The following is a 26,572-nucleotide window of genomic DNA, read 5'->3' on the forward strand; positions in this document are numbered from 1 at the left end:
TCTAATATATTGAAAAATAAATGTGCATCGAGATCGAAGCAGTTACTCAGGGAATCGCGGAGTAACGAACGTCTAGGTTATTAAACGAAAGGATTCGGCCGATCTCCCTTTACCGGGGCGCCATGAATTCCCAGTTCCACGCGGACCAAAATTCTCCCCGGGCGTAGTCGGTGGTGTGCACTTAACGATCGCAATTGCAGTGAATATTGAAACGTTCGTTCGAATCGACGCGCGTAAATCGGGACGCCGTAAGTCTGGCCGGGACTCTCGGTGCAATCCGCGAAGTTCCAAGCAACGGGGAACCGCTCGTAGAATAGAATTCCTCGCAGGAATTCCATTTTACGCGGCGTTCGCCGCAACCCCGGGGCCGATTCGATTCGATTCGGGGTTCGGAGCAATTCATTTTATCGTTCCCGACCGAACAAATAATTTCCAACGCTCGCCGAAAAACTATTACGAAATCAAATGCCACAAATTGTCACCGCGCGCGAGCGAGCAAGCGAACGCTCGGCCGCTACCGCGTACGCCCGAAACATTGTAAAACTCGCGATTTATCATCGCCCACGGGCCTCCAACAATTTTTCTAGTCGAAGTAATTTATTTCGTTCGCGTTGACCTCGCGACGAAACACCACCACCACCAGCACCACTACCACGATCGTCGCTAACACCGACATTGCTCGTACCCTTCCGCCACCCGTTCCCTGGATTCCAATATTAATAATTGTCCACGTACGCGTAAAATATCACCGAGAAGGAACGTATCGCGAAACTCTCCGCGCAACGTTTGGACTCTGCGCAGGAAACGCAGAAACGTCCTCCACGGTTTCAACGTTTCGAGTGTCGCTCCCTGTTGCTGTCTCTCGCATCGCTCGAATAACAAATATCGTGGCGCGGTCGCGTGCACCAAGCAAAAACAATTCTTTCGTTAATTTATTAGCCGTAGATCACTGCCATCCGGGGTTGCTGTTTCGGGGTCGTTTCGGGGTTTCCCTCGTAGCCACGATGGTTACGGGTCTCGAGGCTAGGACAATTTCGAGGATCAACGCCGTTTCTGGCCGTGACATCGCCGGGGAGCGGCACGCGACGTCCGCAGGAGATCGATCGTTAAGGCCAACGCGTTTCGGACGATTGACCGTGCAAACGAACCACTTCCTTTTCCGGATCGTGTCCACGACCTCTCCTGGTGCACGTAACGCTCCGACGAGAGAAAGAGAGAAAGAGAGAAAGAGAGAGAGAGGGAGAGAGAGAGAAAGTGGGCAAACGAGAGGGGTCCTCTCGTAGGCGACGAAATGCATGACCCGAAGGGTCTGCGAGCTCGCGGTTTCCGTTTTTCTAAATTATGTTAGGGCACCGCGCGTACGCCCGAGAGTTTGCTCGTGGCGTGTGAACACGACCATGTGTTTCGAGAGGTTTCATCCTTTACAACCCGATACCGACCCAGCTACCACCGTTGTAATTTATCGCGGTGTCTTCGATCCGCTCGACAATTTTTTCAATCGATTTTCTTATTAATTCTTATTAATTCGGCCGTCTTCATTTATCGCGTCAATTCTACGCGAACGTTTGTTTTTTTCTTTTTTTTATCACCCGATTGCCCCAGACCTTGTACTCAAGGGGCTTTACATTTATTCTTACTTACTTTTATATAAAAAATAAACGAACGCAATTGTACCTGTCGAGGCATCCGATTTTTTGTTCGACGTACTTTTCGAACTATGTTACTGTTCTTGTAGCAATTTAAGTTAGAAACTGTATCGATGTAATTGAGACCCGCCGTGAAATGTAGTTCCCTGAAAAATCTAGATTTTCAAATTGCGTTGCACGCCGCGGCTACCTACAAACTTTTTAATTATATTAGAATGGGAACAACGAGTCTCGCAATTCCTAGTTGCCCCGGGCCTGGCAATATCTGTGCCCGGCACTGCTCGAAACGCCAGACGCGTTCAGTTTCTGGAATTTTCCATATTCATTTCCTGACAACCGACCTTCCAACCTTCAACCATTTCTTACCCTCGACGACTTTCCCTCGCTTCGTGCACGAAGTCGAAAACAGTTACGCTCTAGTTTTCGAACCGTTACGAGCATCCTTCCGACAGATACGTTCGAACCAGCTTGCCACACGCATCGCCGAATACTTGTCTCCCACTTTTCAATAAATCGTACCACCACGATAAGGAGAATTTCTTTCGAACGTATCTCGATCTCAACGTGGCTCTGTTTGATCAATTTTGTAATAGAAATAACTCGTTCGTTCCGAATTTGACGCGAGCGATAAGAATTTTCAAAAATCGTAACTTCTTTTTACTTTCTAATTTAAATCCGTTAATGTCGCTACATCTCTATGTTGGGAATTCATTTTCTTTCGTTCTTAAGCGTGTATTGTTCGTTAAAGGTTTTCCTTATTTTAAAAGACTCTTCTAGATTTATCGTGGTTCTATTTCGTTAGAATTACCTTCGATGTCTCAACGTTTGAATAAATATAATTCGAAACGAGGCGACCAGACGTTATAACCGACAAATAATACCAGTCTTGATATTTCGAAACGATTGTACATCGTCAACGTCTCTCGCTACTGTTAACGTAAAACTATCGCGAGAAGGAGAAGTAAGAGAAACGCGAGATGATCTAAATTTCCCGTATACTTTCATTTCTTTAACGAACAAGGAGCCATCTATTCCGAGATCTCTGGTGTGATCGAAGACACTGTTGGTGGTATAATTGGATCCCGAATTATCGATAGAACAAAGGACTAATTTAAGAAAAGGATTATAGGCGTGTGGTAGAGAGAGTGGAGGAGGTGAAGAATGAGTGCAAAATAGGTATGTGTGCAATGAAGAAATTTTTGGTTTTATTTTCTGGTAGTGTTTTAATGATTAATAACTAGGTGATAAGAAATACGAATAAAATGAATCTAACAGAGTAAAACTTAATGTAATCGAATTAGAAGGTATATCTTGAAGTATATAAAATTATCGGATACTACCGACGATATCAAAAATTCATAACAAAAACAAGTCCGAGTCGCGTGGCGAAAAATATTCGATTTTGATTTTCAATCGAGTCTCGGAAATCTAGACACTCGCTCGTTCGGTCAAAGACACATAGTCGCGAATCCGGAGAAACTTTTCCTAATTGACGATCTCTTCTCGTTGCTTCGTATCTATTTCCGCGTATTTCTTTTTACGCTTCGCGTCTCGAGCGTGCACGAACGCACTTGCAGCTGTTGCGAAACACGTATCCGTAGACGTGTCGTCGACGATAGAGATAAATCGCGGGTGAAAACGTAGAACGGTGTAACAACGTCTCGTTTCCTGTAACCTCGCGATTTTCACAAGTGCAACGGTGCACTCGCAAAGTGCAACGGTGCACCCGTAAAGTACGACACCGTTTCTTCTTAAACGAAACCATGCGTATTTCTGTTGCGATAGATATTCCCCGGCGTACTATCTATGCGACAAAAGTATTTACGGTTCACGAGTGAACACCTCGTACGTGACATTTCGAATGTTTCTGCCACTCGAAATCGCAAGCTGTCGCGAAACATTTCTCGTGCAATTATTCTCGAGACGGAGATAATCCGGTATCCGCGATCGCATCTATAATCGTTCACGCTCGATAGAAACTATAAAAATATAACAAAAGAATTCCACATCCAGAAGATATTTCCAGCGTGAAAAATGAAACGGTTGTTGTCTTCCTCGTATAAAATATTTCTCGAATTAATGAACCGTGCCCGATCTCTCTTCAAATTTATACACGACCGAATGTATCGATCGATTCGAACGAAACACGTGCACCGGTACGAGGGAAACTCGACTGGCATTTCGCAGCGGCGTCGTTGCACTTTTGCAAGACGCGGATCCTTCTTACACCATTCAACGTGCCTATTCCTCCGTCGTTACATTCTGTTTTCAATGAAACGTCGTACATGCCCCGTCCCAATTGCGCGACACACCCATCCATCCACCTCCCTTACCCCTTTACCAGTCGACGCGTTAATAACGAAAGAGGGATCCGCCTTCGAATCGAGAGCGAAACATCAAAGAGTCGCGGCCGTAGCGAGAGCGAAGACACGTTCGTTGGGCTTGATACCCTCCTCGAGATTCCTATTCCATAGCTGTGTCTGTTGACCTTATTCCAGCCGGAGTGGGGCGCATTCGTAGCGTGCAGGTTTCGAAAGGCGAGCGAGTGGCGCATCGCCCTTCGTCGTCTGCCGCGGTGTCGCGATCCGCACAATGACACGAGTGCGGGGCCTCTTCTGCGCGCTTGCAAAACGTCAAGCATGCACTCCTGACACCTCTTCGCGCTAAGGTCGACCGTGTCGAGCAGTCGTCGCCCGAAGAAAGGGAAGAGGAACGACGACGACGACGACGACGATGACGACAACGACTACGACGACGACGATGTCGGCTGCCAAGCCTCCGACCGAATGTCGAACGAACGTAACGCAAGAATGTCCCGAGCGAAGATTTTCTAGCAGCCAGCAACTTCCACCCGAAAGACTCCGAGCGTAATTATGGCAGTCGAGGTGCCGCCGAAATATAATTTTCCGTCTTTCGACGCGCGACGACGACGTCCCGGCGTCGTAGTCATTCAACGGCCGGTACCAATGGAGAAAGACTCATTTTCTCAACCCCGTTCCGACATCTCGTCGCGTTGAATTTCTTATCGACCCGGCCATTCCTCTCGTCGCCTCTCGAGGAAGGCACCGGTAAAATGGACGGGGCTAACGAAGTTTAAAAGTATATTGCGACGAGTGTGCGTTGTAATTGAGTTCCCGAGGGTCGTTTGACGTTTGTGTTCTTAATGATCGTCCTATTTCCGCTCGTCGGCCAGCATAGCTTCGCGAGACGAATCTCTCGCGACGCGCGTCTTTAATCGTTTCACTACGGGACGGGGCCGTATTATGACGCCAGAAATGTCGCAAATATTTAAACTGTCGCTCGGAAATGTTCGTCGATGACGTCGGGATATTTCCCGACGTTTATCCCGAGTTTCGTGATTCGAGCTCGGATCGTTTTAGAAACGCTCGTTTAAAAAGCTGTGATTACCGAATCACGATTGATACGTACCGTAACAGGAAGTAAAAATTCTCTCTTACCTAAGCGCACAATGTGTTTTCCCCAACTCGTTTATTTTCGATTGTAGGAAAAGTATCGAAGGGAAACGTTACTTTGATATTAAAAGGGTCAAATGTATTATTTGCACAAGTTCTCTCCTGGTTGTATTTTTCAAGATTTTGAAGTCTGTGATCAAGAGTTTTTTTGCGACGACGTTTTTATAGGAATAGGAAATATAAGAGAACACGTTAGAAGGGAAATACATTTGACAATGTTCCGAGTGATGATCTTGGGATGACTTTGAACATCAAACGTGCGACGAAACCGTAGGACGGTTTTAAGATTATATGCGAACGTATATTCGCGGTACGGCCAATATGGAGACGATTCATCGGGGAAGAATTGAAAGATAACGCGAAATGAAATTTCCCGGAGAAACTCGTGAAAGTTCACGGCGTCGTGACTTACGGAAGTTGGTAATATCTGTAAAAAGGAAGTGGGTATTGATTAAACGTATCAAGCGTAAGATTTAACGTTCGTAGATATTGCGCGCCGATAAACTAACCGTTTTGTTTCTTTTCTGTTGCAGAGGGACGCCCTTAATCTGGAGCCCAGCAACGTGGCAAATTGTGTGTCCAAAGGGAAGTCAGAGGTGAATTACTTCTTTACTTCATTATCGTATTTATCCCTCGGCTTGTGTTGCCTTTTGACGGAATTTTAATATCGAGGTAATCTAATTAACGTCGCTTGAAACAGAAGCGTAGAGGTGGCGTAATTACGGAAATGTAAAATGAAACGTTGAGAGGTGAAACACGGGGGAAATAGCCGTGGAGAAACGACACGAGAAAAAGAAAAAAAAAATTTGCTCACAGTCTAAAAAAGGGACTGGAAAACTGAAGCAACGGGGCTAGGATATTTTCTGATTTTTCGCCCCCGAATGGGGAACAAACGAAAGAAAATACCGTGGAATTTCACAATTATAATGGATTCGTCCGAATCAAAGGCAACGAGCGTGTTGTATTTCATCGGGGAACAGAAATTAGGGATTTAATTAGCGTTAAATTGAAGAAAAACGTTCGTTCGAAATTGCCCGCGATATTTCAAATAGTAAAATACAATGGAAAACCGCGCGCGCGGAATATTTGCTCGGTACGGCGCGAATCGAAGTATTAATTCAAGTTTATTCGAAGGCACCGGGTACCACAATTCCTTCGTTACTCTTGTTATTCTTCGTTTTACGTGTAAAATAAATGGATCGAAAGAAAAACACCGAGGGGACAAGAACGGAAAGAAAAGGGATCACCTTTGGCGACCTACGCGTTTTAATTTCATGGCTGTGAAATACGTTATCAACGAAATTCGATATTAAACGTTCGTTAAAGTCTCTCGATGGACACCGACTTTTACCGAAATCGAGCACCAGAAACAATTCTATATCAACGCGTTCCATCGATCCAAGTACTCGTTTAACGAAGTATCGATCGCTCGTGTCTCCAATTTAACGCCGACAACGTTTCTGTACAATAATAATAATAATTTCCAGTTAGGTGGAGGACAATGTGCATTTTAACGACTCCGATTGTGAATCATATTTTGATAACGACGTTACATTCGATTCCTATTTGCGTTCCATTTTCGTTCTACTCTAATATTTGTATTTGCACTTAATTGTAACAATTAACTGCCCAGCATTGACCGTAGGTCGTGTGTAACGGTTATCGATCGGAAAATAAAAATTTCCAAAGAAAATGATTACGTGTCCGATCTATGTGCTCTTTAACGGTTGATCTTTTATTCAATCCCCTTGGAGAAAGAATTTTACGGTCGAAGCTTTTGCATTTGTCGCGTCGTAGATGGTTTATAAAGGCTTCGTTTCGTACCCATCGTCCACGCGTAAAGTCCACTCAAATATTCTCTACGCGACGACAAAACCAATTTATTTCTCGCGCGGCAGTTCGAGCCGAAATACGCGAGCGACGTGATCGATCACGGCGTCGACCTTTTGCTTCGATTTTGTTCTATATAATTTTCGGAAAAATCCGTGTCCGTGCATCTCTGTGCCCCCCACTTTTCTTCCTGCCCGCCGAAAATTCAATTTTCTTCCCCTTCCTTCGCAGCACTTCGACTGCCGGAATCACATAAGGGTGATCCAACCAATGGGAGACGGCAACCGACTCTACATCTGCGGCACGAACGCTCACTCGCCCAAGGATTGGGTGATCTATGTAAGTATCCGTGCACGTCGATTCTTTTTGACACGTCTCTCATCGCGCACGTCACTGCTGGACACGAGTCGTCAAACATTCGAAAGTTTCTAGTCGCGAGAAATACGGTGAAAATAGAAATAGAATTTTGAAAAGTAGCTTTCGCCGTGCAATAGGGTTTTCAATTAGAATATCGCGAACAATTGAAAGAAAATCGATATTTGTATTATAATTCACTGGAAGATTAAATTCGAAGTATAGCGTTATCTAGAAAAGAGTTGAACCGAAGAGATACCGACAAGATGTCGAAAACATACTCGACACTTCGTTCGATCGTTAATTACGTATATTTAAATTCCACTCTCGAAATACAAATTATTATAATTTCTACGTGTACTTCATATTTTTATCGAGCGTTCGAGTACTTGATCCGTCAAAGTGATTTTTCGATGCAACGTTTCAAGTATCGTATACGATATCCATTTATCGATACACGTACCAAAATGCTCTTTTACGCGAAGAAGGATAGGAAATATTTTTAACTAAAAGAAATTACAATTTTGTACGTATATTTTACAATCAGAAAAGAACACGATCGTAGAGAGATAGATTTCATTAAACAGCGAAATATTTTTTAATCGCAAATTGTTTTTTATTTCCGTTTAGAAACTATTTGTAGGCCGTGCCGGTTTCTAAAATCATCGCGCAGTACGGCCATTGATCTCGTTCAAATATTTTATATCGCTTCGAAATTTAAAAATCGCCATCGAGAGAGACCGTTGTAAATTCTTGCGCACGTGATTGTTCAAAGTACGCTAAACGCTCGTTAAAAATCGAAATTACGAGAGACCGAACGACGTTAATTTTCCGGGACGTTTCGTTGTCGCGGTTCTCGCACCACCTTTCGTATTTTGTCGTTTCGTCGAGGCATCAATTCTTCGCGCGGGATCTGTCACCAACACAGTGCCGTAGTCGGTGTAGTTACGCAGCGAGGCAAATGAATCGTGGGTTCAAGCACCCGTGTAATGAAGTCAAAGAATATATTGGTCTCGCTTTGTCGAAGATTACGACTCCCGTGCGTGTAATAGAGTTTCGCCCGGTAACGCGCAGTTTTTGCGTAGAAACGCCTCGTTCTAGCCCTAAATTTTCCGCTACGCGCGAGCGTCGCATTCCTCTTCGATGCGTTTCGAAACGAACGTGTAATTTTCAAATTAAGGAAACAGCGCAGCGGTAGCGACGCGTGATACTTTTCGAACGTTCCCGGTGAACGAATAAAAAGAAAAAAAATGTTTCGAGCAAACGTTAATCGCAAAAGGAATACTTTTTCGTCCGATTATCGGGAGTGCTTGAAAAATAACGACAACGGTCACGCTCCGTGCTCCGCGTGTGCGATCTGTATTCGTAATCCCAAAATTGTTCGTTCGGTGAAGATAAAATCGTGAATTCTCTTTCGTATCGAGCGGATCGTTGAAAATGTTCGAACACCGCCACGGAACGGATAACGATCCGGAAGTTAAGCACGGTTATCAAAAGCACCGGTGTACCGTTTAACAAGATCGTTATTAAACGTTCGGTTTAACGGGACGTTAATCGCGTAACTTGTGTGTATAACGCAACGAACGCGTGTTGTTCCACAGAGCAATCTGACTCATTTGCCTCGCCACGAGTTCGTCCCAGGCGTGGGAATGGGCATAGCGAAGTGTCCTTACGATCCTGCGGACAATTCGACGGCCGTCTGGGTGGAAAAGGGCAATCCTGGGGACCTGCCAGCACTTTATTCCGGCACCAATGCCGAATTCACGAAAGCCGATACCGTGATCTTCCGTACGGATCTCTACAATTTAACCACCGGTCGCAAGGCGTTTAGCTTCAAGAGGACTCTGAAGTACGACTCGAAATGGCTGGACAGTAAGTACCCTTCTAACCGGCAATTTCTTCTTCTCGGTCTCAAACGAGGCAATATCCGAGGAATTAGCGTTCCGCCTATCGGGAAACGTTTTACGCCCGGAAACGCGAACTTTAACGAGATCGAATCGTCATAATGACGTTTTAAATTCGAAACCGTTGCGTATCCTATTTCGAGATTTAAGAGTATCGATTTCTAAGCGGCGAAACCGTCTGAAACAGGGGCGTGGAAACGCGATGGATATCGTTTAGCGAGGAACGTTACGGTGGAGGTGATAACACGAACACACGTTTGTAGCCTCGTGTTGGCAACAGTTGCTAGAAACAGAACTCGTGCTCGAATTTACAAAAAGGAGTTGATCGTACTTTCAATGGTGACGTTTCGAGTCGATAGAATGGATCGAAGCGATTGATTATTTGAAAAATTTTGGTAGGACTCGACTAGCTTCTATTTTCGAAAAAGATTGCTACGAATGAGAATATGACACAGGACTTTTGGTTCTGTGTCTACGAAGAACGATTCTTGATGTATTCGAAAAATCGATTTACATGTTTTTGAGAAACTGATCCAACGAGATTACGTTTCTAATAATACATTTGAGATTAAAATAAGAATGCAATATCTTACGAGCAACGTTACCATGCTATTTAATAGTTTGTAAAGCGTGTCTAATGCGAACCGCGTTTCTTTAGAATATCCAAGTCAAGGGCCTCTCGAACAGATAAAAGAAGGATAAAAAAGAGTAAAGAGTAAAGTGTGTCCTGCAAATAGTCAACGGTCAACCATCAGGATTTATTTGAAAAATGAGAGTAATTTAAAGGGATCCGAGGTGTAAAATTTAAAGCACCATCGTACAGTGCCTGATACGTTATGTTTACGAGGGGTCCTAAGTGATCCCCCTTTCACGGCCGATAACGTTGTACCACTCCTTTTCATAACGTTCAGTTATTGTAGTCTTTACCGTGACACTACATTCTCTGTTACGCAGTTTACTTTACGACGCCAAAACTATAACATTTGACAACTGTTTTTAATTCTTCTTCCTAAGTACCGTGCCCTCGGCCATGTCCACCGACGAATAAATAAGAGACGTACAGTACGACCTGTAAATGTCTCGTTTCTGTAAAGGTCGTTTACTAATATTCCAATTGTCACGATAGTGAATTAAAAACTAATTTCGAACAGTTGTAAACGGAATATCTACGTAGCTATGCATACTGTATAGTTACCTTCTACGTTAACAATAGCTTCTTGTCATTTAAATTATGACGTAAAAATACTTATACACTTCCTGAGAATATTTACACCGTGTTAACTGTAATGCTCACTCGCTCTCGCACTTTCATTCCCAATCCGTGCAAAGACACACGATGTTCAATTCTTCCAACACCTGTCCTTCTGGTTGTCTCGAGTCCCCGACAATCCGTCACGGAGCAACGTTTCGTTTCCCAAGTCGCTTAAGAAGTCGAGGAAGACCGTTCGTCGTCGATCGGCAAAAAGCCAGCGTCAACCTCGAAACGTGCACAGGCGCGCGCGAGCGAGCGAGCGAGAGAGCAAGCGTGCGGGCGGAAGGTACTCGTCGAGGCGTGCTTCCGTCGACAAAGAAATTTTCATTAGGATCCGGACGCGGATTTCCCGAGGAAATACGGGAAAGAGCGAAGGGGAAAAAGGCCTTCTCGTTACACGACGGGGAGTCTTTGAAGCGAAGCTCGAACGTTGCAAGAAACACGTACCTCGCTTAAATAGTTGCGTATAAAGCCGATACCATGGCGCCGGCTGTTTTCCAAGGAGCGCCGTGGAGGGACGTGGAGGGGTGAGGGGCAAAGGGGCTGACAGTTCCGTCATTGAGCGTGTCGAGGGTTTCCACGGAAAACCGTGCAAAGAAGGCTGTCGTGGTGTGGCGCGAGCAGGGGGTGGAAGATAGAAAGCGGTTCTCGAAGGGCAACGCGAGTTGTACCGTCAGGCTTTAGAGAGGGTGTACGTTCTAAGAACATCGAGTAATAAAATAACACCCGGCCACGATTTTCCCCGACTAAATGCTTCTCCACGGCGGCCCTCGCCGAAAAGAGGGAAAAAGAAGGAAAAAAAAAAAGAAAGAAAAGGGGTCGAGAAAGTCGAAGTTTTTCGCATCGTTGCCCGTAGAAAACGCCTCTTCGCATCACCCTGCGCCCCCGCGAGACTCGATCTTTAATCAGTTTTAGCGAGGTCCCGATCAGCCAGAGTGATTGCCGCGATCCGCTCGATTTTTCGTTACCGTGCGAAACATCAGCCGGAATTCGATCGAGGGAAATTGGAAAATGTAGATTAGAACGTGTTCCGTGTACGGGATCGCGGAATGTGGTAATCAGATCGAAATACATCGGTGGTGGTTTTGTTTTTTTCTTCTTTCTTCTTTTTTTCTTTTTTTTTTTTGGACATTTCGTTGCTTTTTAATTTACGCGACGATTCGAAGCAGGAAGATCGTATCGGAGGATCGGTGAATCGAATAGAGGTGTAGGAAGCTTCTTTAGATTTTTTTTTACGCGACGATAATTTAATAATTCGAAACGAAAGATTGTAACGGGAGAACGTAGATTCAGTAGGTATCTACGAAACTTGTTTATTTTTTCTTTTTTGTGTTTTTACGCTATATCGATGTAACAATTTGGAACGGGATCGCGACGAAAGAACGAGCGTATCGTCGCGGCTGGTTTGCAACGTCGAATATAAAAATAGTCCCGGTTATCGATTTAGAAAAACGGAGAAGTATTAATTGCTGGATTTAATATTCATTTTCCGACAGAGCAAACCACAGGTGTAAGCAAGTGCTAACTTCTTCCTACATGACAAGCTGACAAAGTGCATCGTAAATTTTCGTGCCCGTAACGGGACTGGTGTAATCACTTAGAGAAGGATATTATTATGGATAAAAGTCAACGGTGTCGACGTCTCGCTATTTATGAAGATACAGATACGTGGAAAAATTATTTATTTATTCAAAGTTCGCGTTGCCGTGCAACGGGAACGAACGTTACAGCTTGGACGCGCGGGTTGCTTTTTCGCGCCTAATTGCATCGGCGATCGTTTTCGCGATTATGAATTTCTTCGTTGCAAAGGTACCGGACACTCGGTAGAAACAAGATAAGAAAATTAGAAACGGAAATTGATTAATTACGGAGGAAATATACATCGTCGAGAACGTTTATCGAAAATACAGCGACCGATCTTGAATTTTCTTCCCACGAATGTTATTCCTCTCTTTCGAAAATGATCGTTCGAATTAATTGTGTCCTTTTAGTATGCATTTCTAAATTAATTACGTTTCAATCTTACCGTGACTTCAGTGATTTCAGACACTTTTATCTTAGAATATTTAAGCCTGGTAATAAGAACGCTTCGGAAAAATCACACGTACCTTAATTTTCATTTTTCTAGTTGAACGAGCGAGTGTACAACAATTTCCGGACATTTCCTACAGTTTGCGAATACTTTTTGATCCCCGTATCCTACATCGCTCGTAAAACTTTGTATTTACACGCGCCTAAAACCGTGCTCCTCGTGTACATTGCACTTACGATGCACATTGGTCAACGTTAAGTTCACCGTACTGCACACCGAAACACCTGTTATTCCGAAAATAGTAAAACACGAACGTAACCGATGAATACACAAAAGGTACAGAAATTGAAACGCGTGGTGCTCGATAATTTAACCACAGTATATATATAAATAAATGTCTACGTACGCGACAATGTCTTCGATATTCACTCGCGAGTTTCTTAACCTGTCGCGAAGCGCGCTCCAAAACGTCCAAGAGGGCAAAAGGACGGATCCACGTTCCCCTAAAAAGCATCCTGGTTTCCCCGTAAGAAGAATAATTCAGTCACGTAACCGGTCGCGGGACAATTTCATTCGCGCCGTGTGCCCGTAACAGTTTCTTGCCGCACAGGATAGGGTTGAAATCATAAATCCCCGGCGAGGTTGTCAATTAATTTTAACTTCGTCCTGGTGTATCTTGTCTACGGTAATTCTCTCGCGGCGAACAGCGTCGGGGCGCGAAATAATACTGCTGAGAGAACGAGAGAGAGAAAGAGAAAGAAAGACAGAGAGAGAGAAAGAGTGTGTGTGCGTGTGTGTAGCTGCCTTCTATTTCTCAGGAGGGTGATGGTTTCTCCGTTCCACGAAGCGTGCCAGGCGTTCGACCTTTCGACGACCCGAGGACGGGCCGCGTAGGGTCGCGGCTGAGCGAAAGGAGTGAAACGAGGTGAAGGAGAACGACCCCGACCCCGCTTTGTATCTTTCCGACCACCCGCGCGGTCCCCTTGTTCGCAAACCCACCCCTCCCGTAACCCGCGGGATGCATGATTAGCCGTTTGTTTCGTCGTTTAATTCGAAGGCACCCTTTTGCCCCCCTCCGTCGACCTGCCCCCTTCTCCGTCGCTCTGTTACACCGCGCTTTCCAAGCCGGGACGTTACCATCGAGGGCCGTTTCCCCGCGCGTCGAGTTTGTCTATTAACAGAAGCGTTGATTAAATGCAGGAGAGACCCCCGAAGAGACGGATAGGTTCACGTGCTTGCTCGGTGCTCCCGGCTGTTTCTCCCTTTGATTCCCCCTCTGTTTCGAGGAGGAACAACGTACCGGTAAAGTATCGCGCAATGAAGATCGATGCGATTTGCGCCACAGCCGGGAGATAAAGGATCGCGAAGAGAGTACGAACACGGACAAGACGGAGGAGAAAGAGCGGCTGGTGGATGAAGCTTAACAAGCGCTGAATAACCGACCGACGACCGTCCACTTTCACGGATCCTTGCGCGTGTCAAATGACGCTCGGGCGTTCCTCGTTCATTTGTTTCCTTTCACGGGACCGCGTTTCCGCGTGCGAGCCTTCTGAAAGCTCCGCTCCTCTTTTTACTCTTTACGCCCGTTGGAATTCAGCGACGCGGAGAACACGTGGAAACAGGCCCGGGGCTGCTCGACCGACATCTACCGCTGGGTTATTTAAATCCCGGGGAGCGATTTATTTGGGAAAAATTGTGCGTATCGAGAGTGCGGACGAAATTTCATCGGATGGTACACGCTTTTCGAGGAGTCATCGAAAATTCAACGAACGAGTAGAGATTGTATCTTTAAATTTGGTGTACTTTTCCAGCTAAGATCCACCTGTGTATTTTCAATATCTTCGTCATGAGTTTCGATCCTTTCGGTAGCTCCCGCGTTTCATCCGATATCAATTTTCGACAATTCAACGTTATCGATCGTCCATGGATTTCGCGTCAGTTTCACTGTGGGACTGTTCTTTCACTCTTTCGAAAACATTCTCACTCGTGACTCGTAAATTTCCAAGCCACTTCGATGCTCGAGAGAATTTTCCAAATTGAATAATATTCTCGGTGGTTCGAATACAAAGTTGCCGATGTTCCACCGGGACATGCATCTCTCGCTAACATTTTCCCAGAATCTAATATTCTTGGAGGAATTACTCTCCAGGAACATTTATTTCCTACTAAAAAAAACTACCCAGCGCCATAGTTTCCCCCGTATCGTCTACGTTAGACGGTGCCAGAGTTTCCCTTATTGTTAAATCGAATCCAGCAGTTTGTCCGTGGTCTGGCTCGGTCCCCGGATACAAATAACGTCGAAAGCAAAGACCAAGACGACAAGTCTAATTGAGTCTACGCGAGGCGCGGGACTGTTGCTCGATTTCCGTCGTTTGTTCCCCTTGGAAAACTCGCTCGAAGTACCATCGAAGTGCAAGTTTTCCCCAAAAGTTTGCCTACGAGGGAACCGGTGGTAGAAGCGAAAGGGGTGGAAAAAGATTGACACGGTCAATTTGGGAAACCCGTGGAGACGTCGCAGCGGGCCCGTTGGAAGTTCAGCGGCGAATATTAACCAGTCGCGAGTAATTTCGCGTATTTATTAACGGGGGTGTCGTCTCTAATAGCGAACGCGGGCGCGAGGGACGCACGGAAAATAGAATTTCGTATTTGTACGCGCGACAACCTAGCTACCGTCCCCTCGCGCTCACCCCCTGGCCTACACCTGTACCCCGTCCTGCGCCAGCGCGACTTGTAAACTTTATGAAACTAGCCCCAAGGGTGATTTCATTATTCCTCTTGCGCGCGGCGCGAAATCGAGAGTACCTACCGCGAGGAACATTTTCCGCTCCGCTCGTACAATACCGTTTCGCCCCGACGACGACGACGACGACGACGACGACGACGACGACTACGACTACGAGGACGAGGACGACGAGGACGAAGAGAGCGGCGCCCAATCAAAACTCGTTGGTCGCCTCGTGTTTCTCTCGGGTCGAGACATTTCCTTTTCCTGTCTCCTCCCTTGTCTATACCGTTCTCTCTCTTTCTCGTCCTTCGTCCTCTTTTTCCTTCTTCCAGCGTTTCCATCCCTTTGCGTCCAGCCCTCCTCTCCCTCTTTCTCTCTCTTTCTCTCCCTTTCTCCCTCTTTCTCTTCTCTCGCCATTGCGCCTCAATATATCAAACTTCCACCGGCGAAGCGTCAGACAATCGATTTAATCGGTGAACTGTGAAAGAGATTGCGGCCTCTAGCCCTCCCCCCCCTACCAAACCACCCTCTGCTCCCACCCTTCGATCGTTTCCCCGGTTCCCGCGCGCCCACCGCATAATGTAAAATCGACGGAGTCTGTACCGTTCGCGCGACGCGATTTAAGCGCAGAAAAAATTCGATTTCCGCTTCGTCGTCGCCTCTCGCCGGTCGTCGGTGTTTTTCGACGACGCGACGCCTCGATAAACTTCGCCGCGTGAAATCGTTTTGTTCGCGACGAAAGGGACAATTAGAAGTCGGAGAGGAGGGGGGAAATTTGCGGCCGGGTTTTCTTTAATCTGTTCTTTTTTTTTTTTTGTTTCTTTCTTTAGAAACGATCGAGAGATAACATTTTAGCGAGGGAAAGGTAGTTGCGTTTTTGATAATCACGAGGGAAGACAATACGCGTTTGAGTAGAGAACACAGAAATCGAATGGGTTACTTGGGCAAGTTTACTTTGCAGATGTATTAAAATTCGGTGAAATTTTTCTACTCGATCCAAACATATTTTACTCGACGATAATCCGTTTGAGTAGAGGACATAGAAATTGAATCAAATGGGTTACTTAGGCAAGTTTACTTTTCAGATGTATTAAAATTCGGTGAAATTTTTCTACTCGATCCAAACATATTTTACTCGACGATAATCCGTTTGAATAGAGAACATAGAAATCGAATCGAATGGGTTACTTAGGCAAGTTTACTTTGAAGATGTATTAAAATTGTATATTATAATATTGTATTTTGTATACTGTTGTATTTTATAATATTTATTTCGTCTTGGAACTTCATCGAGATTCGTTTCCCGTATTCGCTTTGTTTCGATTTAAATAAAAATTGCTCGACTTTATTCAAAACGCAACGAATTTTGATCTTCCGTAACCATCAAAGTCCCACGGAATTATCGATGCTCCGACGATCATAACGAGTGAGCTGTGAAGCGGTTTTACGATTGCGGATCGTAAAAACGACAAGTGGATGCTCGTTAAGCATGCGTTGAACTTCGACGCTTCGCCGTTACTAAATGAAAACTAGAAAAGTCGTTCCTCTTCCATCGAACGCAAAAACTTACTTTTCCGCGTCGTAACGCGGCTGGGTGTTCTTGGAACGTCTGTTTTATAGTTTTTCTCATTGTTCCGGCGGGAAGCTTCGAATTCCGAAGTTTTCGGCGAGTTTTCCGACGATCGTTTTCCGACTCGTAACCCTTCCGCGTAATTTCTCGGGTTTCAACTTTTGTTTTCCTAACGAGCACCCGCGGCGATGGCGAAACCTTCCGGTTACATTCAACGAAGCGTCGATGTTACCCAAAGACAAACTTTCTTTGCGGTAAAGTACAAAACACCGTCCGTTATTGGAATTTTTACCGTTGCGATTTATCTTGTTCGCTGGTTGTTCGGAAACGTTTCTTAAAAAACGAAGTTACACCGAAGATTCCGTCACCCTTGTAAAATAAACGTTTCACGGTTGATGGATAAGTAAAAAAATAAATCCACGTACTGTAAGTACAGGGCGTTCTTGTGATCTTGTGATTCCTCGTGAAAAAATAAATAAAAAATGCGCGACACGATTCTTTTGTACGGAGCTTCGTTTCGCTTTCACGCCTTTCGTTAATAAATACTGAACCTTCGAAATAAAAAAGCGAGAGCTTCCTTTATTTCCGTGCAAACGTTTCAAAACACTCGAGTACAAGATTACGAGAGCGTGTTACTTCGAATATTGAGAAATTCGAAATAAAACGAAGGATGAAACTGTTGCGCACAGTGGCGTATATGATAACACAGATTCTCCATCGATACGGTTAAACGGGTCGTTACGGTTCTCTGTAAAAAATCGTATCTCATCGTGGGTCGTATTTCCAACGGATTGAAACCGCACGAAATAATTTTCACGAGCAACGGATTCAAAAAGCGGCAGTTCCTTCTTTTGCGCACATTTCGCTCGGAGCTTACCAATTTTCTCATTCCGTAGGCAGAATGTAGAATAATATCGCGGCGTCCAGCGAGCGTCTGCAGTTAAACCGCGGCCAAGAAGATTATTATTCTCGTCTCGGTCGAGTTCCCCGACGCAACATTTTCGTTCCTCTTTTTTTCTCCTTCTTTTTGGCAATACACGACACGACGAGCGTTCCACTTCCGTTCCCGTTGCGCATTCTAAAATTGTATTTATTCGCGTCCAACGAGCTCGAGCGCGCGAAAATAAAGCACGGGGAAGAGCACGCGTTTTGAAAACCGCGCTGTTTGCCCGTAAATTTTTCTTCCATTTTGAGTGGGCGAGACCCCGTGCTCGCGAAACTGAACCACGAAAGTGCATCCGTTGAAATTACAAAGAGAAGCGGGCCACGGTGGTTAATTTATTAACTTTTTCGCGATTTATTTCGTAATTGTTGCCACGTTCCCGCGAGCCTGCCACGGTACAATATCATCGAGCGCGACGGGATTACGTTCAACGAGGAGAATTTTATTTCGATTCGAAAAAGGGGACGAGTGAAATTTATTCCCGAATAGCTGCGATAACGATTAAGGGAAATTTGCTGATTAAAATCCGTGTCGCTTCGCGCGCCTGCGCGACTTTTTCGATGGGGAAAAACCGTTACCGTACGAAACCTACGGGAACTCGTAAATTACACAGACCGGGGGAAAACTGATCTTTTTCCATCCAGCTTTCAACGGTACGGAGAATACTACTTTTGTCGCGAACGAGCGTGCGCTCGCGCGACATCCGGCCGACACGGTGTTGATTTTTAGTCGGGGGGCTAAAAGAGCGCGGAACATCGCGAGGGATTTGCATCTTAATTTGCTTGATTGTGTTTAAAGAGCGAATCGTTCGGACGGAAATCTTCCTGCGGAATTTCATCAACGTGGAATCTTACCGCGGTAGTTTCCATTGAAATTACTGTTTCCCACCCCTCCGGATCCACGGTGAAATTCAATTTTATTTTTACGCCCCACTTAATATTTCCATAAATTTTACCGTCGACCAGAATCGGCATTGAATTCGTATTAAACGTACCCGCGGTTAAACACGGTTCTCCAAACGTTCGCTCTAGTATCCGGTAGTATTTATCGAGGAAGATCGGAAGTAGTTTAACTTTATCTCGTTTCACCGCGGCAAACGTTTCATTTCTGTAAAAAATTTTGAACGATGGAATTATCCGGTTGACTCGGACGTTTCAATTCTCCAGCTAGGTAAATTGAAGGATAATTTAGCGTTAACGCGGCGAAAAAGTCGAGAGAGATTCTTTCGGTGTTGTACCTTTAAACTTTGAAATGGACGCCTCGTTGTTTCACATTTACGAATTATGTTGCGAGATGGAGATATTCGGGAGATTTTAACGCTTTTCGTTTTCGAGTTCGAATCGAGTAGTAACAGTACGAAAACGATCAAGAGAATAAATACAGAGTTTGGAGAAAGTTACGCGAACGTAAGAAATGTTCAATGTTGATTCGAAGCTCCAAATATCTCGTTCAAATAAACTCGTGAACAATGAAATTCGAAACTTTTCCACCTCTGGAATTTCTAATATTCGACCGGTATAATCGTATCGGTGAACACTTGGAAAATTATAGAACACTTTCGATCGAATATATTAAAACTATGTTTCTAATGCATTGATCCAATAATACGTTTCACGAGGAACTCTGAACAGAGTGACCCATACAACACATTATAAACTACTTTTTTAAAAATTGACGAAGTCGACGACTTCGTTTCTTCTTTTAAGTAAAATGCCGACTGAATAGGAGAAACGATATTGGGCCAAAGTATACTACGCTGTTTATTGTTATAAAAGCAGTAAGTGAGTATGAAATAACAGTGGCGGAGAATTTTATATTTACATCGACAGTTTCGTATTATTACGTTCTACAATTAAGATCTATAATAGCGATATCGTAGCGAGGAATTATCGGAAGCTGCATTTTCCTTTCGTCCGTTTCAGAACCTAATTTCGTTGGATCTTACGACATCGGCAGCCACGTGTTCTTCTTCTTCCGCGAGACCGCAGTGGAATACATAAACTGCGGCAAAAGCGTGTATTCCCGCGTGGCGAGAGTTTGCAAAAGGGACACCGGCGGCAAGAATATTCTGTCGCAAAATTGGTCGACTTACCTGAAGGCTAGGTTGAACTGCTCTATACCCGGCGAATTTCCATTCTACTTCAACGAAATACGTAAGTAACGCGAAACTACCTTAAAAATCTCGAACGTCTTTAATATCGACGCTCGATTCATTTTCGTAACGCAACGAATCATCGACGAAGTTTCTCGACGCTTTAAAATCCGATCGCGAAACGAACGTATTTGGAGATCCCGTTTCAAACAAGAGGCGAATATTACGAAGATTAATTTTATAATTCCGTTAGCAGCGTATCAAATTAATACCGTACCTACAACGAATATAAAATATTCCGTTCAAAATATTTGGAGGATTATTCCAGTCCAGAGGTGACGAAATTTTTTACGACTGCGTGCTTGAAATTAATTACAAAAAATCAGTCTTGCGGCGAATTCCACGTGAAAATTTAATAAACCTATCGAGTAGTACTTAATCGGAGAGTATTTATTGAATACGAGAATCGTTATAGAAATACTAATACGGATTCGTTTTACAACACTTTGTATCAAACCTTTGCTATTCGTTATTGTTCACGGTTCCATCGAACGTGTTACAAAAAAGTCGATATTATTGTTCATCGGCAGAATTTCGAAATTTAAACGATGGTACTAATACTCGATGTTCCTTTAACCGGACGCGAGGGTAACAATTATCGAATTTACGTTTCTCCAGAGAGCATTTACAAGGTGCCAGGCGACGATACTCATTTTTACGGTACGTTCACCACTTCGACGAACGGATTGATGGGTTCGGCGATTTGCTCGTTCCACATCGACGCCATTCAAGAGGCGTTCCGTGGAAAATTCAAAGAACAAGCGACGAGCAGTAGCGCCTGGCTTCCGGTGCTTTCCAACAAAGTTCCTGAACCGCGTCCCGGCCAATGCGTGAACGACACGGAGACTTTCCCGGACACCGTACTGAACTTCATTCGGTCCCACCCTCTGATGGACTCCGCCATATCCCACGAAAACGAGAAACCAGTCTTCTACAAGCGCGACGTGATGCTGACACGATTGGTCGTCGATAAACTGCGCATCGATTTCGTTGGACTCGATTTGGACTACACGGTTTACTACGCAGGGTCCAGTAAGTATTCCAGTAATTATTACGGAGTGAAATATTTAATTCGAAATATAGAATTTGTTCCTTTAATTTTCGTGATAAAATATTATGTATATGTGTATGTTTCATTTGAAAAGTGAAAGATAGAATAGACTCGTTTTTTTTTAATTTAAATAACAGAGTGCTATCGGCTCCTTTAGTTTCGATAGTAGAGTACTATTCATTTTTTTAGTTCAGACAGTAATTATTACTATTTATTTCTTTAATTTAACGTTTGCGAACGATCAAGTTTCCGATCCTTTATATTCGTATTGATCATTTGTACACCAATAAATTACAATTTTAAGAGTTCCAGCGAGAAAATATGTTTCGAATATTTGTATACTTTCCCCAGTTTTTCTGCACAATGCACACTGCTGTGTTTATATTTTTCAGCTTCTCTTTTTCTAAGTTCCGAAGTATCGAAATTTCCACTCCGAAAGACGAAATTATCGTAGAAAATTTGATACGAAACGTACGTCGACGAGATGTTTCGCGCCGATATCCGTTTACTTGATTTGTCACCGAGAAACTTGGCGAGATAATCGCTATCCATTTCGAAGTTCTTGCCCATTGGGTCGTGCAATCTGCTTTTGCTACCTCCCGACTCGTCTCGCTTCCATTTGTCTACTATTATCATCCGCGAAATGGATGCAATCGGGAATCTCGAAGTTGAGAAAAAATAAATGTTCGCAGTGCTTAAAATCTGAACTAAAAATCAATTTCGTTGGTTTCCTACCCATAGCATAAAATGTATACGAATGAACCAAATACAGGATCGATCTTTAGGTAGAACTGTTGATTGAAACAAAATTTCTCTCCCGATATAAAAATGACTCGATCGGCGATGACGATGTCTCGACGTGGTATCGTTGGTTTGTAAAAGCATCGATCTCTCGTGTTACAGGCGACGGACGTGTACACAAAGTCGTTCAATGGACAGACAACAACGGGGATTCCCAGTCTATCTTGTTGGACGTTTTTGACGTGACGCCGGGCGAGCCGATTCAAGCGATGGAAATCTCGAAGGAGCACAGAGCTCTTTACGTCGCGTCCGATCATCGAATAAAGCAGATCGATTTGGTGATGTGCACCCGCAGATACGACAACTGCCTTCGTTGCGTTCACGATCCTTACTGCGGATGGGACAAGGACACCAATACGTGCAAACCTTACGAACCTGGGTAAGGGCGCTAATCTTTATCAATTTTTCACGATTTAATCCTCGCGCTACCAAGGTATTTTCTTTTTTTGTAGCAAGAATTGTCAATTTGCAAAATAGGACGCACCGGGTACAAAGTATCCATCCACTGCAGGTGCATAGATATATTTTTCAGACAAAGAGAAATATTAATACATCCCGAATCTTCTAGTTGAATTCGTCGAAAAGGCTTCTCCGGTAGATCTTGCCTTAGACCTTAATGGCAAACATTTATTATTCCTCTTTGCGAAATATTAAGCACCTCTTCGAGGCTGTCTACCCTCTATGTTCAATAATTAATTCGATATACTATCCAAAGCATATACACCGGTAGAAAAACTTATTCTATGAATCAATACTACATCTGCGTAATTTACTAGCAAAATTTATTCCAATGTACCAAGTTCGAAATATTCCTTGAAATATTCGCCATAAAAAAAAAGAACAGTTTGATATACAAACGTGACGAAGGTAACCGAACGACGCGTGTTACTTCCGTGGGATATTATCGAGTCTATAAATTAACTAACAAGGAATACAGCATCGTCTCTCTTCCTCTAGAGCAACCGTCGTCATAGAAACTCGTTGTCTCGTGGTTAACGGCTCTCGTTTGTCGATGTGACCAGTCGATTATTGATAGAACATAATAAAACACCGTGACACTTGGTTGCGAGAGTATACTTGAAGCGCGGTCGTGCTCGTTTCCTTTTCCCCAGACTTCTTCAGGACGTGTCGAACAGCACGGCGGACGTTTGCGACAGCAGCGTGGGCAAGCGGAAGCTGGTAGTCACTTGGGGCCAGTCGGTGCATTTGGGCTGCTTCGTGAAGATGCCGGAAGTGCTGGCGAATCAGGAAGTCAGGTGGTACCACTACAGCAAAGAGAAGGGCAGGTATCAGATAGCTTACAAGTACGGCGCCGGAGGGGACAAGTTCATCGAGACGTCCGAGAAGGGCTTGGTGATCGTGGGCGTGAACGAGCAAGACGCCGGAAGATACGATTGTTGGCTCGGTGGCTCGCTTCTCTGTTCGTACAACATCACCGTGGACGCGCACAGATGTTCCGCGCCCGCCAAGTCGAACGATTATCAGAAGATATACTCGGACTGGTGCCACGAATTCGAGAAATACAAGTCCGCCATGAAGAGCTGGGAGAGAAAGCAAGCGGTGAGTGAACGCGTATCGATTATTTCAAAAAGCGTGGCGTATAATTGGCCCTTCGCTCGCGACGGACCCTCGACGAGCTAGATTTTTCCTCGAGTATACGATTCGCTACGAAAGAACTCTTTCGATTCTTTTAATTTTAAACCGTGGTCTATATCACATGGGATCACATCGACGACAACTACAATAGTTAGGATCGTCCATTTTTCGTTTACTGGACCATAGTCTCCGTTTTTATGTATTCTTAATCAGTGATCACCGAAAAATCTATCGCTCCTTTTTTTACGCCAAAGACGTAATGGGCTACGAATGATCTCGCGATATCAGGGTACGTCGACGGAACGTCACTGTATCAATTAAGGGTCAAGTAAATTTTTAAATACAGAATTATATCGTGTAACTTACTTTGCATAATTATACGCGACGAGATTCTAAGTAACCCGCTAATGAAATTTATTACGAAATTTCATTTTGTCGGTTGCCTCTGGATTATCATAAACGAAGTTATCGCGTAAGCTCCGTCCATTCGTTTCCCGTTAGTTGCCGCGTAAAAACGCGAGACTTTTAAACCACGGTCCGCGAAATAGAAAGAAACGCTCTTGGAAATATTTTCATCGGTTCAACGTGCATTAGGTATTCGCAAAGGTAGTGCGTTTAAAATTACCCGAAATATGGGTCACGCATGGGGCTACGCGGTTTTCGAGTTCCTTCTCGACGATAAATTCGGAAATTTTTATAAAAATACGTGTAAAACTTTGAAAAATATACGTCGTCGTAAGCGACGCGGAAAAATATACGCTCCGATTTTTAAATGCAACGCGAGTTTCGAAATTGAATTTTTAACTTCTGTCGATCGGATGGACAGAACTTTTATGGAAGTTTAATATTCGTTTCGCAGCGGGAATTCTCGTTCAACGCCTATAATTAAAAGAACGTATTGTGGTTTTGTACCACCTTGAGAGCGAAACAATTATTCGAAAGTTCAATTTATTTCTGAAAGTAGAACAGCGGTTCTCGGTCCTTGGAAAGAAATTCAATACTTAATAATAATCTTTTGTTGCTTACTTGAATGCAAGTTTCTCTCGGTCAAAAATATGCAACTCTCGGCCAAACTGTTCCTCACGAGCGGTGCAATGTACAGCTTGCGTCTCGTATATTCGAGTAAACTTCTAAAGGAACGTTATTGCGTTCACGGGACAATGGTACCATTTTTTATCATTATTCGATATTTAATTACGATTGCTTCCGAGCGACGTTAAGTAATCGTTAACGTGGACTTATACGTGTACGTTCCTTCGTCGTCGGTATTCAAATTCCGAGTAATAATTTTCGAAACGTGTACTCGAGTGAAACTTAATCGACCACTTTTATACAATCGATTTAACCCTAAAAATTTCTTCGTTTCGCTTAAATTTTGATTTCTAGAACAACGACACTCAATTTAAACACATTTATTTCCCATCATAGATACAGATGGTTCTACGCATAGAATTCTAAAAATAGTTAAAAATATTCGACCAAATTCGGAAATATAAATCGCTTGCAATACAAGGGTCCGAAATAATTTCCACTCTAAGAATATCCAGACGTTCAGCAATAATTTGGCAACTATCGCGCGCGAGGTGTGCCAAAAAAAAGTACGTTCGTAAAATCTCCACCAATTGGTTCGTTTTATTATTTCCATACAAATTCCCAAATAATTTCCACTCTAAGAATATCCAGACATTTAGTAATAATCCGCAAACTATCGCGTGCGAAATCTGGCAAAAAGAAGCATGTTCGTAAAATTCCCACCAATTGGTTCGTCTTATTATTTCGATAGAAATTCACCAAATAATTTCCACCCTAAGAATACCCAGACGAAGCATGTTCGTAAAATGTCCATCAATTGGTTCGTCTGCTTGAGGATCGGTCCCCGTTGGTTGTCTCTGTTCCAGCAATGCGCGTCCAGGCAGAACGACAGCAATCAAAACAACCTGCACACGAACGAGGTGTACGGCACGCCCCTGGTCTGATGGAGCCGATCGTTGGAGCCCTCGTCGAGCCGAGATCCCGACGCGATGCCACGCGCGAGCGTCCTGCCGAAGAATCGCGGTCCATCCACGATCGGTCGGACGAGCCTCACTCTCCTACTGACCGGTTACACAACTGCCTTCGTCCTTCTAGCCGCCGACGGGCTTTCGACCAAGTGAGATCGACGCGCGGGAGACGTCCGCGCGAGGAATCGGCGTACCGGGATCCCAGGATCCGCGAGGAGCGCAGCTCGCATCGCGACGTCCGTCCTCGATCGGCGATCGGGCCAATTGGGTACCGATCGCGCGACGTTATCGCCTCCCCACGACGAACCCGCTCGATCTCGCCTGTGCCGACCGGGCGCGTAGGACGATCCTCGAGAAGCTCGGTCGCGCGTACCGAAGCGACCATCGGTGGAACGAGACAACCGAGAACTGTGTTCAACGCATAATCATTACCGAAACACGACTGCCATCTCGAGACGCGAGACGCAGTGCCGCCCTCGACGCACGGTTCGACACCCCCACGGTGCGGACGACCCGGATTTTCGCCTCCTGGTCCCCGATCGCAACAACCCGCACGAACGCTACTCCTGTAAATAAAACGCGACTCGATCGCGCGACCGGGCGGAAAGTGCGCTTAAAACGTAAACGTCGCCGACCGAGGAGGACGCCAGAGAGCGGGAGAGAGATAACGACGGCAAGACGCGGGAACTTTCGACCCTCTCGTCTTCGAACGTAGTCCCTGACGGACGGTTCCTAAGCGCGATGTCGTTTCCAACGGCCTCGAACCCGTTCTCCGACGCGCGTGAACAACCAGGGAGCCAAGGACGGGCCAGTCGACTCCTTAGCGACGTCTAATCAAGGCCGTCGACGAAACCGGGGAACTCGATTCTCCTGTTTTTTTTTCTTAGATCTGTGATACGAACGACGAGACACGAACGACCTCTCGAACGACGAACGTGTTCTCGGTTGGCCGAGGTTACAGTCCGATGAGAAAGAGAGAGAGGAGAGGAGTAATAATACACGGTCGAGCTTCGAGCGTAGTTTTAACGAGCTGGAAAACGACTCGGTCGGAGGTACCGTGTGCGGTTACGTGTGCGTGTACATTGATTCACCGGGTTTTAGGGGGAGGGGTGGTGGAAGAGGAAGAAGAATGGTTTTTACGCGTCAGGAGAGAGGACGCGACGACGCGTTCTCGAACGTCACGCAGGTTACAACATGAGATTATTATCGGCTACCCGGTCGCGACCACCTTCGCGATCGTTTA

General features: G+C 44.7%; 1 protein-coding gene across 2 annotated transcripts in view; it reads left to right on the forward strand.

Moving 5' to 3' along the window:
- Positions 1-25,435, forward strand: part of Sema2a (Semaphorin 2a) — a 345,009-nt gene extending 319,574 nt beyond the window's left edge. For both annotated transcript variants that reach the window (XM_076325512.1, XM_076325511.1), the window contains exons 4-11: positions 5,653-5,715; positions 7,181-7,288; positions 8,905-9,175; positions 19,652-19,882; positions 20,500-20,913; positions 21,836-22,112; positions 22,846-23,293; positions 25,228-25,435. In XM_076325512.1, the coding sequence (XP_076181627.1) occupies positions 5,653-5,715; positions 7,181-7,288; positions 8,905-9,175; positions 19,652-19,882; positions 20,500-20,913; positions 21,836-22,112; positions 22,846-23,293; positions 25,228-25,305 (1,890 nt within the window). In that variant the 3' untranslated portion in view covers positions 25,306-25,435. The remainder of the gene's footprint in view (positions 1-5,652; positions 5,716-7,180; positions 7,289-8,904; positions 9,176-19,651; positions 19,883-20,499; positions 20,914-21,835; positions 22,113-22,845; positions 23,294-25,227) is intronic.
- Positions 25,436-26,572: the final 1,137 nt, after the last annotated feature.

The sequence above is a fragment of the Ptiloglossa arizonensis genome, chromosome 13 (genome assembly GCF_051014685.1).
Source record: "Ptiloglossa arizonensis isolate GNS036 chromosome 13, iyPtiAriz1_principal, whole genome shotgun sequence".
Classification (NCBI taxonomy): domain Eukaryota; kingdom Metazoa; phylum Arthropoda; class Insecta; order Hymenoptera; family Colletidae; genus Ptiloglossa; species Ptiloglossa arizonensis.